Consider the following 17885-nt stretch of genomic DNA (forward strand, 5'->3'; position numbering starts at 1 on the left):
GCACTGTATCCTGAGGCCATCAATGATAAGTTACTATTATGATTTCTACTGTAAATAGTTCAACTCTGTTTTCTGAAGACATCCTGTCTTTGTTTAAGAATAGGTATCTGTTAAGGGAAGAAGTCATACAAGTGGATAGTAGATTTAAAAAAAAAAGGAAGTGCATCAAATGCCACAAAATTGAATCTGTTCATGAGTTAGCTTTTTTTTTTTTTTTTTTTTTTGTGGAAAGACACTTTTAATTCTTACCATCACTATACGTATCTCCATGGTGTTTTTAGTTTTTCTTCTCCCCTTAAAGTTAAAAATGTTTGCCTAGGTGTTGAAGTTAATTTTCAAAGTGGTTTGCTGAATATCTGTTGCTACAGCTTCTTTATAATTATAGTCTGCTGTCTTCAAAGTAGTTTAAGATTGTATTCATGTGTAATTAAATCCATAAATGTTTTTGGAAAGGCTGTTCTACAGCATCCTTTAGAGCCTTTTAAAGTAAATAGTGCTTTTAGATCTGCCTTATATTACAGTGTTTGTATTTTGATCAGTTTGATTATAGTGGATACAAATCATAAAGCTAGTTATATTTTGTCATATATGGCACTTTTGAGTGCAATTTCATTTTTATGGGAAGGATTTATATAGTACGAAACTATATTGAATTATTACTGTGTTTATATTGCTGGGTATTATGTTGTTTAAGAGTAGAAAACAACAGTGTTGAATAGATGTCATAAATTCATACTGTGGTTCCACTTTTATGACTGTATATACCAAAATTTCAAAAGGAAGCTTTTAAGTAAGTGTTACTAGGATCTTAGATGCCATTTTGGGCAATAGACCTTTAGGAAATAGTAAAAATGTGAGAGGTGGTGTAAGAATATCTTTTGTCAGGGAAAGCAAAGCTACATACAGCTATGACATGGTGTGTTGTAACCAAAATTTTAAAATTCTGTTTCTGGTATTGTCACAATTGCCTGTGTCCATGCAGGCAGAAATCTAGTACCTTTGTTTGCAGCAATGTTTGTCGCAGGGCTTCTCAAACTTACCACTTGATTTTTTGGCTTTATTTAATGCTACCAGTGAATGGTCTTGATCTACCTTGTTTCACTCAGTCCTTCTGGTGTCTTCAAAACCTCACTGACACAAATTATTTGTTGTGCATTTATTGTATCATGAAATATCCTGTGTTGGAGGGGGCCCACAAGGATCATTGAGTCAAACTTCTGGTGTTGCACAGGACACCCCAAAAAATTCTAGCATGTGCATTTTCAAAATCCTTCTTGACTGATATACTGTAATACTTTACACATTACAGAAAAATAATGTTGGTGGGTTTCCAGATACAGTCCTGCAGAGCTTCTCATCTGAAAGAGGGTTTTTTAAAATTAGAGTAAGGAAAGCACCAACAGCCAGTGGAATGAAATGTCCCACTTTCTCCTCCTTTTCTCCCAGTCAAAGTGTAATTTAAGAGAGGGACACTCAAGTCTGCTGTGTGTTTCCTGGGCTTCCAACTGGATGCTGATGACAGAACGGAGAGTAGCTGCTCTTGAGAGTAGCATTTTCAAAACTTCATTTTAGCCTTGGGCACATGCTGGCACCAAGTTAAACAGATCCATAATCTTCCAGTGGTTTCTTTTTCAAAATAAGACAACAGGTTTCCATGCCGTAGCTAGGATTTTTTACAAGGACATGTAGTGATATAGGACAAGGGGGAATGGCTTTGAACTGAAAGATTTAGATTAGATATTAGGGAGAAATTATTTGATGTGCAGGTTGTGAGGTGCTGGTATATGTTGCTGTGAGAAACTGTGGATGCCCATCCCTGAAAGTTTTCAAGGATATGTAGGATGGGGCTTTGAGCATCCTGGTTTAGTGAAGTATGTCCTCAACATCAATAAATATTGCATCTCAGGCAAAAACCACGACCCATCTTTTTTTTCTTATCTTTGCCTCAAATTCCATTAGTCATGGATTTTTTTAACCACTCTTTACACTCTGATGTAGTCAGACTACATACCTCTCACCCTAATAGAAGATAATTAATTGTACCCCCATTCTAAAAGTGCACACACTTCCAAAGCATGTGAGATTTTGTTTCTTAATCAGGCCTGTGTTGTGTTAGTGCTGTCTTGGAGATCTGCTTACTTCATTTTGTTGTCATTTTGGATTTATTGGAAGACATTCCAGTGCAATTCTCTGGAATATGTACGTGAAAGTATTAACCCTTCTGTACACAATCATACCTAGAGGCCTGACAGAGGTTGATACTCTGTTCCCTGCTGTCTCAAGTCTCTGCTGTGACATGTAAGCTACAGGCAGACAGGGATTACCTCAAACACATCAGTGTATTGGGAAACCATGCAAGATCTTGCCACGTGCACTTCTTGTCCGTGTGTGGAAAAAGAGGTGGGATTTGTTATGAAGTTGAATCTTTATAGGCAAAAGATCTGGAACCATGGGGAGAAAGTGAAGCAAATGTGTTGACCAAGAATTGACAAAGACTTCTGGTTGACATCAAGATTTGTGTTTCAGATGCTTTTGCCTTGCTCTTCATAAGAGTTGTGCGTTGTTTTTTTCTCTGCTTGAATTTATTGGCCATGGAAGAGAAGGAGTCTTCAAAGAGAGAGGCTAGTGAGCAGATTCGGTCATATAGTGGGATGTTAGAAGGAGTAAATCTTAATTTCAGTGGTTCTAAAATGCTTTTCACCATGCCGTCTCGCTTGACTTTGAACAAGAAGATGACTCTGAAAGGGATTAAGTGTGGAAATATACACCTTGTCATATCAGATTAAAAAGCAATGGCCACAGTAGGTGAGAATCTCAGATACTGGACCTCAGCCTTGCAGGAGAGAATATAGGGATCATAAAAGACAGTTTTTAATCAAAACAATCCATAAATAAGAAGGTCAAAACATATATTTAAAAAGGAAAAAAAGAAGAAAACCAGCCAACCAAAAACCCAACTTCAAGCAACTAGAAAACCCAAAAAACAACTACTATGGAGTAAACTAAGCTGAACTGAGGCTCTAGGACTATTGGATAATGAGCAAGAAAGCCACAATAAAAGAAACTGTTGTTTTAGGTGTGTTTTGTGCTGAGCCTGTAATTAGTTAATCTTTTACAAGCTATCACACTCCAGTAATAATTTAGTGGTTGACAAATCAGCTCTAGTTGGAGAATATGAATAAAGCTCTTAGTACAAAATCTGAATGTGTTTGAAATGCCTGTGGAACTCTTCCTCATGATGGTATTACTATTCCATATGCTTGTATTCCCAGATCTCACAGATAGTGGCTCAACTTTCCCAATGAAACACAAGCTATTTTGTTTTTCAGCAGGCTAAACTGAGGTGTAAAATGAAAAAGATTTACTGATACTCCACAGCAAGTTGTATGCAAGATCTTGTGGCTCTGAATCACAGTGTGTGCCTTGGGTGATTGGTGTCTGGGCATTTGAATACTTATAGAAGCCTTCTGCTCTTTTATCATTGAAATTAGAACATAATTAGAATCTGTTGTGATTCCAAATTTGATTGCAAATTCTAGCCTGGGATTCAGAAAAGATGGGGTTTGTGGCTTCTTTTGTGGGAGTTAAGGATTTTCTCTTTGAAAATTCTGTAGTGTGGGAAGCTCTTTCCTGAGGAAGGAAGATGTTAGTAATCTGCTTGAGTTCTTGAATAATATTACAAAGAATGCCACCTAATTTCATGTTGTCACTTCTCTGTTCTCCTCTGACTTCTTTCAAGCTTTCTTTACAAGGCTGCTTTTTATGAGATACGTGCACCAGGTAAGCTGGCATCATTTTTTTCTCCTAGCATCTGATTCAAATGAAGTAACCATTTTTTCCCCATAAATGTTAACTGTGATGTTGTGTGTGACCAGGGTACAAGATTTTCTGGTTTTGATTCCTTGTTCCCCTCATTGCTGGAATATTTTTGTTAAGAAAAGCTGCTTGTGTTACATTTCAGCATGTGTATTGCCTGCTTACTGTAGAAACTGCCACAAGGAAGGAATTCTTTTCTTAAGGAAAAGTGGAGGACTGAAAAGAAATTATAGAAGTGGTATATAAATTTTTACTATTGTATGCTCAGTATGTTGAACTATTGCACATCTCTGTGTTGCTGTTTAGGCATTGGACACTGCTGTATTCCTTAGCTCTTAAACTGGCAGAAGTAACTTTCTGTTGGTTTTGTCTGTGTTTTGTACTGAAAACAGACTCCTTATTTGAAGAACAAGGCTTTGAGTCTTGGTGGGGTTTTCCAAGATTAATTTGGGATACCAAAAAAGTCTTTCTGTAAAGGTCTTTTTAATTGCTGTTTTGGGTTTGACAAGGGTGAAATTTTGGAAGAAAGGCTTAATAGAGAAAAGTGTTTTATAGGCAGATGACTTAAAGGATTTATGTATTACTGATGCAAAACTTTGTGGCACAGACTGGTGAAGTATAAGAAGCTTCAGAAATAGGGAGTCTCCCTTAATGCACAAATGTTTCTGTTTTTCGTGTTCACATGATAACATCATAACAAATGGAGCTGAAAGGAGCAAGAGTCATCTAATTAATTCCTGGCTCAGAAGCAGTATGAACTATGACCAAACCAGTTCTGACCAGGCTGCTTTTCTGAAAAAAACCACATCAGGTTCCATAATCTCTGCTACAAACTCTTCCTGAGCTCAACTAGCCCTACTTTCTATACACTGTTTTTCTAAGATCTTGCCTAAATTTCCTGTTAATAATTCTTGCTTCAGTTTAAAATTTTTAGCTCAAGGTTACATGGGGCTTTGAGCAACCTGGTCTAGTGGAAGCTGTCCCTGTCTTTGGTGAGGAGATTGGAATTAGATGATCTTTGTGGCCCCTTCAACCCAAACCATTCTATCATTCTTTGTCTTACAGACAGCAAAAAATACACTCTTTGCTGGATTAAAAACTTCCTGTATGGCTGGGCCCAGAGAGTGGTGGTGAGTGGAGTTACATCCAGCTGGTGGCCAGTCATGAGAGGGGCTCCCCAGGGCTCAGTATTGGGGGCATTTCTTTTAAATATCTTTATCAATGATCTGGATGAGGGGTTCAAGAGCACCCTCACTCACTTTGCAGATGACACCAAGTTGGGCAGAAGTGTTGATCTGCTGGAGGGCAGGAAGGCTCTGCAGAGGGATCTGGGCAGGCTGCATCCATGGGCTGAGGCCAATGGAGTGAGGTTCAACAATGCCCAGTGCCAGGTCCTGCCTTGGGTCACAACAGCCCCAGGCAGTGCCACAGGCTGGGGCAGAGTGGCTGGAAAGGAGCTGGGGGTGCTGGTGACAGCAGCTGAACATGAGCCAGGGTGTGCCCAGGTGGCCAAGAAGGCCAATGGCATCCTGGCCTGGATCAGCCATGGTGTGGCCAGCAGGGCCAGGGCAGGGATTGTCCCCCTGTACTGGGCACTGCTGAGGGCACACCTCGAGTGCTGTGTCCAGCTCTGGGCCCTCCCTGCAAGAAAGGCACTGAGGAGCTGGAGAGAGTCCAGAGAAGGGCAATGGAGCTGGGGCAGGGTCTGGAGCACCAGTCCTGTGAGGAGCAGCTGAGGGAGCTGGGGGGTGTTTATCCTGGAGAAAAAGGAGGCTCAGGGCAGACCTTATCAGTCTCTACCACTGCCTGAAAGGAGGCTTAGCTGGGGGCAGTCAGCCTCTTCTCTGCCAGCAAGCAAGAAGAAATGACCTCAAGCTGTGCCAGGTGAAGTTTAGAGTGGATATTAGGAAAATGTGTACTTAATATCTGCTAATACCCACCATCAAAATTCTTCCATGGAAAGGGTAGTGAAGCTTTGGAACAGGCTTCCCAGGCAAGTGACTGATTCACCCACCCTTGGGGTATTTAAAAGATGTGTAGATATGTCACTAAGGGATCTGTTTTAGTGGTGGACTTGGCTGTGCTGAGTTAATGCTTGGACTTAAAGATCATAAAAACATTCTCTAACCTGAATGGTTCTAAGATTCTTTCCTATATATAGTAGTAAAGTTTGAGCTAAAAACCCATTTCAAAATGCAAACATCATTGGATGATATTTGGTTTACAGAAGTATGACTTACTATGTAATTAGATTTCCGTCCTTAATTACTTGCATTTCATAGAATCGTAAAGAAGCTCGTGTTGGTGTCACTGAAACTGCAGGGAAAACAAAAACTCTCCAAAACCTCTTAATTTTTAGTGTTAGAGAATTAAAGCATTACTTTATTCTGGCCAGGATGTGCAACAGAAACAATTTCATCCCCACATTGCCTGGGTTGTGCAGAGAAAATCATTTAATCACACATCTTTTTTACTGGATTTTTCAAATATCTATACAGTCAAAACCCAAAGAAATTAATTGGTTCAATGTTCATTGGTCCCAAGTTACACTGTTCTTGGTATTTGGTTTCCACTTGGTTATTGATCTCTTCACCTTCGATGGTTCTCATTCTTTGTTTTTTTACCTATCTTTTCCAAACCAGGAGTCTCCAGCCTTGCCAGGAGTGATTTTTGGAGCTGATGGTCATTAATGGTACTTATCTTTTGTGTATGTTCTATATTGCTCCCAGTCTGTTCAAATGTTAAGGTCATCAGGCCTGGAGTGGTGAAACAGTCCTTTGAAAGGAAACCTTAAGTCCTTTACCCCCAGCAAAGGTGAACAAAACCCCCGAATAAGTTGTATAAAACAATTTAAACTTGCTATAATTTCTAAGAGGATGTGGAAGGAACCTTAAAGATCATCCAGTTCCAACCATCCTTCCGTGGGCAGGGACACCTTCCACTATCCCAGGTTGTTGAGAATGCCTTTCAACCTGCCCTGAGCACTGCCAGGGATGGGGCATCCATGGCTTCTCTGGGGAACCCGTGCCAGTGCCTCACCACCCCCACAGTAAAGAATTTCTTACTAAACAGTAACTAAACTTCTTCTCTTTTAGTTTAAAGCCATTGCCCCTCATCACTCTCCCCCTTATTTATTTAGGTAGCTATTTTATTCGTTTACTTATTTTTTGTTTGGTATTCAGTTTTATTATTGTTTTATTATTACAGACAAAGTAACTCCAGTGAAGGTGTTAACTATGATCTTTTACAGAGAGAACTCATTCTATTTGTGATTTAACACTCAGAAAGTTGCTAAAAGTTGGAAATGTATCTCTAGGGCTAAACCAATATATATGATGTTTATGAAATGTACATTCTTTCTTTTTTACTGCTAAATATTTGAGCAAATTGTAAGTTTGTTGCACATTCTGGTTGCATGTCACCAAAGGCGAAGGATTGGCTGCCAGTACCAGGACTCGCCTCAACTTTATCTTCTGGCAGTTCTTGCTATTTTTTGTAACTAAATGTTTTGGTAACAAAACATTATATTACAAAGTTATCAGTTTTCTTGGTTTTTCTCTTAATTTGTACTTTAATTATATCATCCTACTTACCTGAATTAGAAGTTTAAAAATCTGTTAGAAGGGTAGTAATTTTTTATGGAGAAGAGTTTCTTGATTTCCCCCACCAGTTTCGGATTGCTCCTGTGAGCTCAAGGGGCAGATAGCAGTCCTTACTAAGTAATGTGATTTTTTTTTTTTTTTTTTCAGTGCTGTCATTATCAAAATGGCAAAGTTGAGCTATGTCAGATTGAGCTGGTTCAGTATATTTACAAGACCAGCTACTGTGCAGCTGGTTTTAGACTCTTATATCTTTGAAATACCCTTATACAGTTTCTGATCAGCAGGTCCTAACTGTCTTATAAGGTGAAATTTATGTTAAACTTCTCAATTTTGTAGGAAACCTAATGTGAATTCCCCTGTTTAAAACTGAAGTGGAATGAAGTTCAAGAGAAAGGAGAAGATGCTGTTTAGGGAGAAGTAATAATTTATTGTTTTTTAATTACATGACGGATGTGTGGAATAAGTCCTCAAATGGAGTAAAACCAAACCCAGAAAAATGAAAACCACAGGAATGAAAACTAATTTTCAAACAATATGTTTCTGTTGGCATATTTTCGAGCAACGTTTGTAAACAATTTGGTTTTGGGCTAGTTCTTATTCTGTAAAATTAAAACAGAAGCATATTGTATGTATTGTTAGATATTTTTATAATACTGAATTTTGAATGATATATTTATTTAAAATAAAGCCCAAGTATACAAGTCAGCCTATTTTCAATGAAGTGACTGGAGACAATTATCTAATAATTTGAGCAGAAGGCTATATACAATTTCTGTCTTAGTAGTACCTTTCCAATTGTGAAAGAAAACATTATATTTGTAGAACTTGGCATCACACGTGTTTTTTTTTCAAAAAGCCTGAAAGCAGAATGCTTTCATAATGGTGGTTAGTAGTATGAAATACATTTTACAGTGATTGTGAGATTAAGATAATTTCAACAAACAGTCTCTGTATGTTGAGGACTTCACCTGTGGTTCAGTATTTTTGAGGGTTGTTTTGGCTTGCTGTGTTTTTTTGGAACTTGTTGGGTTTTTCTCCTCTCCCATGCCCCAGCAGATAAGGCTTCTCTTGGTCTTCTTTTACAGAAATGCAGTATGTAACTTGAACTTCAAATTGTATTTTTGTGCTGAAATATAGGATTGTTCTAGTATATGACGTTCTACTTGATGCCAACAATGGTAATAAGAGAAAGAAAAAGCAGTTATGTAAGGGTCCAGGGGTGTCCTGTGCTAGCTTGTATCAGATGGGTGTATGTATTTGGAGTACCTTTTGTCTTGTAGAAAAGATCTGAAGATGAGGGTGCTTGAATATAAGCTGTAACTTTTTCGGGTAACCTGTCACTTTAAGTAGGCAAGTGTCCAAAGTGCAAACAAGCCTCAGTTATATTTCAGTGCAGTGCTGCTATAATTAAGCCAGGAAAAGGTCCTTAGGCAGTGCCCAATTCTGCCTTTTTCAAGGGTTATGAGTCTTGGGAATGTGTAGAAGGGTGTAGAAAAACAGCTATAGTTTGGCAAACAATAGCCTTCTCTGGCAAAACTTGGGTTTGTCTCAGTCAAGCATTTTGATCAAGCTACATAGACCTATAAACAATAACATGAGTATTTTTTCTATAGTTCAATATCCCCTTTATATTTCTTTGTTTAAAGTTTAAAGCCAACTGCTTCATGAGGAAATGATAAGGTTGACTTTATTTTTGTTGGGGAAATCCAGGTTGAAAGTTCTGAGTTGCCACAGGGTGTGAATTGGAGGATATAAGTACAGGGGCCCTCCCTATTTTAGCAGAAGTCTTTTTAAAGCTTTACACAAAGGGATCTATGGAACATGAGCTAAACTTTTTTTTCTAAATGGCTAAACAGGATGTAGATATAAATAATAATCCAATACAAACTTATTTTGGTGGAGCTTTCTCACACACAGCTTCTTGTATATTGAGAAATGCAGTTTCCTTTCAGAAACATTTTTTTCACGAGTTTCCGGATGGTGCTTAAGAAGAATTCATACCATTTAAAAAGTATTTGAAACCTCTTTTTCCAAGGTGTTGTAATTTTTTTTTTGCTAACAGTAGTTTTTTCTTTTTCTTAATCAAAAATCATTCTGACTTTTCTCAACTCTCTGCAAAATATTCATGGTTGAGCAAGAAAGAGGTCAGGTAGTGGAGTAGAGACTTCTCATACATACCCTGTTAATAAAAAAAATGTTTCGATTCTGTCTTTTTAGACAGCTCCTGTTCTTGAATACAAGGTGAATACTAGTTTAATGAAACTTTCCTCAAAATTTGCATGTTGATTTATTGTAACAATAGTCACTCTATCACTTTAAGACTCCTTATTTTTGTTTCGTTTAAATGTGTCTGCTCAGTAGCTTATCTGTGGTTTATTCCATACAGTCAAATCACTGTTGCTGACATGCAACATGACTTTCTACATAGCAACAGGGAAATCCTTTGTGAAGTTACCACAGACAGAGATTTAACAGAGAGGCAGTAGCAGAATGTAAAACCATTTCTAATTATGGCAGTATGCTTGACTGTTTAATTTTCATGTTGGAGATACTGTCCTACCTTGAGGGCAGATATCATGGTTGATGTAATCTGAAGAAAATAGGAAAACCTTTGATTGGCTATGATAGAGAGTTGGGAAATACCTTTGTATGAAAGCAGGAAAGAAATGTATGTCAATCTTGTTGACATTTTATAACATCTTGTTCAGACAGGCTAGTTTTGAATCACTGGGGTGTCTTCAGATTTAAAACACAGTGAGAGTGAATTTAGGCAGAGTTGGGGCTGGTTGATTGGTGTTTTTGGCAGCATAGTTTGTATTAACCTATTTCTTGCTCTGAGTATTGTTGCCACACAACCGGCTTTGTATATTTTTATTCTTTTGTATTCTCTTATATTATCTTATTCTGTAAAGTTATAACTAGCTAAAATGTTTATTTTTCCTCCCATTTGTCTTTTGTAGTTAAATTTGAGATAATTCTCACGGCAATACTACTCCTGGCTAACCTTATAGGTTTGCTAATTTCTAGTATAACTCCTTTCAAGCTGGACCCTCTTGCCTCAGCAGAAGTGTTTTCTCCTTCTAGTCAGGACTAATTTATAATGCCTAATTCTTTCTTATGAGTATCTAAATTGTTGAAGGGAGCCAGGATCTGGCTCTGTGAACCTTTGTCAGTGCTGGTAAGGGCTTTGTGCTTTGCCTTCTACATTTGCCTTACCTGGTGTTAGGGGTTTATGTTTTTATTTTTGCATTTCTGTGGCTCAACTTCCGCTTCACTCAGTCACCTGCTTTGATGAAATAATATGTTAGCCTTGTACTTCTGGAACTATGTCTGAATGGAAGGTCACTTGTGACACTCAAGCTAACCTGTTTTGTCTTTGGATCAAAATCATTCTGTATTACTGCCCCTCTGTTTTGTACAGACAGAAGATTTTGGGGAGGATTCTGAGACCTAAGAGGTGTATGCATGCAAAGTGCACTCATCCTTTCTTTGCTTCTTCCATGGTGGTTTCTTCCAATTGTTACAAATTCAATGCTTACTGCCTCAAGTGCTTGGTCTGCAAGGTGTTAGTAGGAATGTCTATAAAGTTTTTTTCTGTTTTTTTTCTATTCTTACCTTCCTTTTTTTTTTTTTTTTAAATTCTCTTCTTTTTTTTTTTTTTTAATAGTCCTCCTTTTAATCCAGTTCCTTGTCTAAACCCTGACTTGTTAGGCTGTGTCTTCTGTAAGCTACTGACTTCTAAAAGTTCTCTGTGACTCTTTAGTTATTATCTGGTATTTGATTTTTTTCCTAAAACATTTTCTCACTGAAAATTTATTCCTCAAAGACTATTTTGGTGTTGGCAAGCTTACAACATTGGCAATTTATCCTTTTTATTTCCTGGAAAAGTGCTAGTTTTCCAACTTTGGAATTCCTTTTTGGTAGTCTTTAATCTGCTACAAGGAACCGAGAGAAGACTTGAAGGTCAAAATATGTCCAGGGGTTAGGAGAACAGAGCAGAGTGAATCTTCAAGATTGAGATTGTCCATCTGCTTATTTAGGTAAATCTTTATATGAATAAACCTTGATGGATACCTGTGCTTGTGGAAGATGGAAATTAGTGACCAAACAATGATCCTATCTAGTCCTGTATTCCAACTGAAAGTAGGAAGAGTCAGCACAATGCTGAATCTTGAGTTTACCAAAAGGGGGCTTTACTTTCTATCTAGTTTGTGTTGAATACCTCTCATGCCTCTCTGAAGCTGCTGTGAGTTCTTACTTCCAGCTTTTTGAACACACACTGCTGATTGGTTTTCTTCAGTCTACAGTAAAACCTTCCATAAATTCAGGGCTATGGTTCTCAGAATCCAGTAATTTGTATTCTCAGATAATTTTTTAATGAAATCTGACAATGATTCTAGCTCAAACCAAAAACAACCCCACCTACCTTTCCCAAATAAAAAAAAGTAAGAGGGAGGTGAGAGGCAGGGAGGAAGAAAATTTGTGTTCCAGCCTTTTATCTGGTCATCTGTGGGATTTGGGAAAGATGCATATTCTTGTGCCAAGCAATTTGTTAGTTTTATGAAAGCCTTTTCTAAGGCATTGTTAGGAATGTGGAGAATGGAGGACAGTGGTATCAGGATTCTTAGTTGCCTGTTCTCTGGTTCACATGACTGAATTAAATTTGATTGTTGTTTTCTGAAATCAGAGTGTCTGGCCTGTGTTGCTTTCTTCATTTCCACTATGGTTAGGAGATGGTTTGCCTATGAGCTGGTAATTTTACCTGCTCTACATCCTAAATGTTGAGGACAGGTGTTGTTAACAGCCTCCTCCTGTTTTGAGGCGCCTGGTGGCTAAAGTAATTTAGCATAACTGACATCTCTGGATCTGTTTTATAGTAACCTTTGAATGAAATCAATGGCATACATGTTAGTGATTTGAAAACTCTGGTGTTCATTTCCATCTTTAAACAAATTGCACTTTTCTTTGAAAATTAGTACCAGAAGCAGTGACAATACTTGTAAGCAAATTACTCGTGTAGACATGGTCTGTTCTTCTTCCTGAGTCCCAGTCATTACTTTGGCTCATGCTTGTGCATTGCTAATTTGACTGTCTCATACCACATTCTGTAAAATTTCTGTCTGCTTCAGTTGTCTTGCTGCATGACTGGTCATAAGAAACATGTCCTACAGAGCTATTTCATAAAGCCTGCGTGCTTCTATACCATGTGAGTATTGCCTGAGGGCTTAACACACTGTGATTGCAAAGCAACGTTTGCTTATTAGAACTCAGAAGAGTTTATCACTGACAGTGTGTATAGTTTCATGTAAAATTACTGAGAAAAATCCTGCTATGTTTTAGAGAGTGATTATAAACCATGCAATTCTGATCTGAAAAATCCTAGTAATTTCCATCCTCTCTTCCTGGGTTTAGGTACTGTGAGACTGTGTGGTCCTTCTCTGCCCTTATTTTGAAGTGGACATTCAGCTATTAAATATAATGTTAGTTTATTTTTCCTAATGTCTCCAAGCCTTTTGCAGAAAATAACGGAGAATTTAAAAGAAGCAAATATTACCAGTTCTCCTTAAATTTTACTGGTGTTTCTCAAAAAAAATCTTCCAGACTAGTCTTCTCCATTCCCCAGAAGTGTCTAGCAAGAGCCTACATTACCAATGGTTATTCATCTTAACTTTAGCTGGTAGAAGTAGCTTCTTTCTTCCAGGTCAGGAGAATGAGAAACAGCTGCAGTTCCTGGGTGTAGGTGTCAGAAGCTCACATCTTGCCCTGAAGTGGCTGAGCTGTGGCCAGCTAAAGGTAGATGATTGTTCCCTAGATAATATAAGTGGATCAGTAGCTACTGTGAATTGTGTGGTTTAAATCTTAATTGGTATTATTGAATCTGTTGATTGTGGCAGACTCTGGGTGTAAAAATTAAAATACTATTTTGTCTTTTGTCAGATGTCAAATGAGTTGGTGCACAGAAATTGAACAGACTGTATCATAAGTTTATGATACTAATACATTATTTGAAAACTAATTCAGACGGCAAGTGGACTCTTGGGAAATGACATTGAATTGAATGTTATAAATATATAGTCTGACACAGCCTTGGTGTGTAAACCAATTTAATTGTAAATCACTGTAATTGTCTAAACTGCATATGAAGAGATTTCCTAGATACCAGTTCAAAGGAGGAAGATAATGAAACCCAGAAACTGAGTATAGTGCAATTAAAAAGAGAACAGATTAGCTGGGTTGGAAAGAGGAGGTCTGTGCCCACTTAACAATTAAGTGCTTCATATTTTAGTGAATTTGAAATAAATGACCAGTGCATGAATGCATGTTGAATGAAATAGCTACATATGAAGACTAGAAGAGAGGGATTTTATGTAACTCAGCAAAATAGTTTGTGTGTGTTAACTTGACACGCAAACTGAGAAGTGACAAAGCTATGACAAAACTATTAGTGAAGTGGACTGCTATGACTGGATAAAACTTACTGGTCCTTTCTTTTCTTTGGAAGAGAAGCAAATGTGGATGCTAGAAACAGGATAGTGATTCAGTTTGATAAATAACTGTTGTTCTTTTACCTAAAGCATGACAGAGGTCTTTTTCCATCTCTCTGCTAAAAATGTATGGAAATAAGATACCTCCAGCTCTGTTTAAAAACAAAAAACGTGAAAGTTTTTAAATCCTTCTCATTCTGGTTTCAAAGGCCACTACAGAATTTGGGACTCTTTTCTTAGAATAATTACATTAAAGAGGAAAATTAATTTTTGTAGAGGGTTGTACTTTTTTTTTAATATGTAGAGGAGCTTGATGCTGTAAGATCATGTTGGCATTTAACAGTATTTGAAAGGCTAAATGTTTATATGGGTATTTCATTATATTTGCCCTGAACAGCAAACAGTCTTAGAGGTATGAAACCTCAGATTTTCATGAGGTGGTCTACAAACAATATTTCAGAGCCTTACACATGCATCCGTCAATGCTCTGTTGTACATTTTGTCTTAGAAGCTACTGGCAGACATAGAATCACAGAATCAATTAGGCTGGAAAAGACCTTCGAAGTCATAGGGAATACCTTGTCAACTAGACCATGGCACTAAGTGCCACATCCAGTCTTTCCTTAAACACTTCCAGGGATGGTGACTCTGCCATCGCCTTGGGCAGGCTGTTTCAATGCTTGACAACCGTTTTGTGAAGTAATTCCTTGTGATGTCCAACCTGAACTTTCCTTGGTGCAGCTTGAGACTATGTCCTCCTTTCTGAAAATTCGTATGGAAATCTGTGTTTTACTCTTCTTACTAAAACATAATCTGTACATGTCTGTTTCTAAAAACAATCAGCTTTTGTGAAGTTGCAGTCTGTTTATTCTTAGCCCTGTTAGCATTTTCTACTCACTGCTGAAGGTTCCGTCCTAGGATTTAAAAAAAAAAAAAATTAATCTTCCCTCCCCTTTGACAGATGTACCTATTAGTAAACTCAGCCCAATTTTAACACATAATCAGCCATAACCTTCTGGCTACGATCCAATGCTGAAGATACAGCAGGACTTTAACAGCAGTAACTTTGGAACTGGCAGACATGTGTGGATTGTTCTGGTACTGATGACAAAAACCACTTCCCTATCAGTGTGCTGGCATCTGATTTTTTTCTTTTTCATTAACATCTAAAGCAATGGTCAAATGCACCTTTTATCTGCCTGGAATGGATGGAGAGAAGTGTGGTTACCTGTCTTAGCTGCTAGAACATAGTTAGACTGCCCCCATATCTGCTCAAGTCCAAGTCATCCAGTTTTGTTTAAAACACTGTCTTTGATAATTTATGCCTTGTCTCTTTCCAGGAAAGCGAGTGGAGATTCTGCAAGTATTCCTTTTAATCTGACACACAAGTGACATTCTCCCTCAGAAGACCCATACATCAAACTCTTCCAGACCATTCAAAATTTAGGAGACATTAGAATTGTCTGATTGCAAAGCCAGGTTATCACAGATTGGGAAATATACAAGCAAGATAATCCTGCCTAATTTGCCTTCTGTGTTTTATGTGTGTTTTGGTATTTAATTACCTAACATTGCTTTGTTTTCCCTCTTCCTTTCCCCACTGAATCCATGAGTCATTCATTGCACAGGATGGGTGGTGGTAATTTAATTAGCTACTGTTAACAATTGTGGAGAACAACTGAGTTAGATGTTGTTGCCTCAAATTCTTTTTTGCTGTTTGTTCTGAAGTAGAAATAGAACGCAAAGATAGCCATATTAGGTCAGCCTAAATACATTGATTGACCAGCAAAGTGTTTTACAAGAGCCATAAACAAATTCCTATGAAGTTATAAGAACAGGAAATGTGTATGCACTAACGTTACCCAGTAAATTACCAGTTTGCAACTCTTCTAAGCCCGAGAGATTTTGGAATTTGGTGTGGCTTGTGTTCTTTTATCATCAGTAGATTTGTGTCTCTGACTATGTCCAGCTTCTTCAAGAAGTCAGGAAGAATACATGGCCTCTTTTTCAAATAAGCTGGTGATTCTTCAGGTGAACTATCAGTTCCACAAGGAACCATTCATGTCCTTCTGAAGTTGTGTCTGATGAACTGGACTCAATGGCTCTTAAACCTTGTATGGGAAGAGATGTTTGCAGTTACCTCTACCACTACCCTCTAGAACCTACCTAAACTTTCATCTGTGTGTCAGACCTCTCTAAAATTCTCTTTTCCTGACTAAAGAAACTAAGATTGCTTAGGTTTAAGATTGCTTGAAGGAAATGTTATCCCATATTTTGATCATCCTTTTTTGTCCTTTTCCTACATCTCTTAACATTTTTGATATAAAGGAAGTAAAAATCTTAGGTATAGTCTTAGGTATAAATATGGTTATATTGAAACACAGATTTACACAATGGCTTGATGATGTTCCTGTACTTAATTCTAATTTTTTTTTAATCAGGGACTAAACTCCTGTTTTAAAGTGATTGTCATAACCCCAGATCTTTTTTCTGAGCAATAGACCATATTAACTTATTAGGACTGCTGGTATTTTCCCTACATGTAGATCACTTTATTTGTTGAACGTCACCTTCCATTCTGATGTCTTTTCAGTTTCACATTGTCCCTCCATGAAGCTTTACCCTATACTGTTTTGAGTAACTGGATCTTTCTTGCTGCTTGCCTTTGCCACAGCAGATCCGTCACAGTTCCTTGAGAAATTTTGCAAGTGGCCTCCATGCACCGCAGAACTGACCCTCTTTCCTGACACTTAACCAGTTACTTGTCCATACAAAGCTTTTCTTTTTCTGTCATGATGACTTGGGCTTCTTCAGCTTCTGAAGAATTTTGTAGAAAGCTTACTGAAAATACACCTTGACTATGCTTTTGTGGGTTTTTCTGTGGCAGTCGTGGCTACTGTCAGGGTACCTCACAAATGCTGAATTTTATTTATTCATCTTGTAAAACATCTTCAATTATAGAACAGTGCATAAAGTAGCTGAAGTCTAAACTGTTTAATAACTTACTTCCCAGCTTCAGACTCACTCATTTTTTTCTCTCAATTTTTCCCCCAGAATTCTCATCCTCCTGGAACATGCCGTCATTTCTGCTACATATCCATAATGCAGGCTGTAGCAATGACTAGTTCTTCTCTAAGTCATGTCCAGCTAAGTCATACTCCTGTTGGGTATCTAAAATAGCATGTATCTTTGAAATGTGTAAGTGTTCTAACAGAGCCATTCCATGGCAGAAATGATGGAATTACATTTACCAAGCTGGCAGTCTTCTGTTTGTAATGAGAAAATCTCTTGCCTTGTTCAAATTTCTACAGCAAACAATGTCGTATAGTCTATAGATTTGTAAAACAAACTAAATTTGCTGTAATTTGTCCTGTAGAGGTCCAGGATTGTTGCAGTGCCTTTGTCTCCACTGTCAAAAGACTTTAAGAAGGACAAATAAACATCACTAGCAGAGACATTTCTTTGTCCCCTCTAATCTGAGATTGGTGTCTATGACATCAGCTGGTCCTGTGGCACCATCAGCATTGTGTGGTGTATGGAGAGAACAGCAAAGGCCAGCAATGCACCACATAATGATTGATCCACATAATGATATGTGGCAGCAATGTGATAGCAAATTACTTTTCAATTTTATTTACTGTACTCATACACTTTTCCCAGGATTTGTCTGCAAATGCTGTGTAAATGATTTGTTTTCTTGCATTTTGAATGGCACATCTCCATTTTCTGAGAGAATTAAAAAAAAAACCAAAAACCAAACAGGTTTCTGTGGAACAGAAGACAGATGCATAACAGGAAACAACATGGAAAATTCCCCTTATCCCACTGTTTTACTGTAGTGGAAAAGTTGGGCTTATAAAGAGGCGGATTATGCACATAGATTTTTATTCCTATCTGGCACAGAATTGGATTTGATCACTGTGTCCTGACATTGTGAAAGGAGGTCTTCTGTTCCCCAGCATTTTTTGGTAGTCAGCACATG

The 17885-nt window shown here is 37.8% G+C and overlaps 1 protein-coding gene across 7 annotated transcripts in view; it reads left to right on the forward strand.

Moving 5' to 3' along the window:
- The window catches only part of ARL15 (ADP ribosylation factor like GTPase 15), a 225823-nt gene that overhangs the window by 17859 nt on the left and 190079 nt on the right, over positions 1-17885 (forward strand). The window contains exon 1 of one of the 7 annotated variants that reach the window (XM_059873224.1): positions 3748-3780. The exons of 5 other annotated variants lie outside the window; for them this stretch is intronic. In XM_059873224.1, the coding sequence (XP_059729207.1) occupies positions 3763-3780 (18 nt within the window). In that variant the 5' untranslated portion in view covers positions 3748-3762. Of the gene's footprint in view, positions 1-3747; positions 3781-6489; positions 6509-17885 lie in introns of those variants that run through there. One more of the 7 variants, XM_059873226.1, reaches the window with a different exon arrangement.

Source organism: Haemorhous mexicanus, chromosome Z (assembly GCF_027477595.1).
Source record: "Haemorhous mexicanus isolate bHaeMex1 chromosome Z, bHaeMex1.pri, whole genome shotgun sequence".
Classification (NCBI taxonomy): Eukaryota; Metazoa; Chordata; class Aves; order Passeriformes; family Fringillidae; genus Haemorhous; species Haemorhous mexicanus.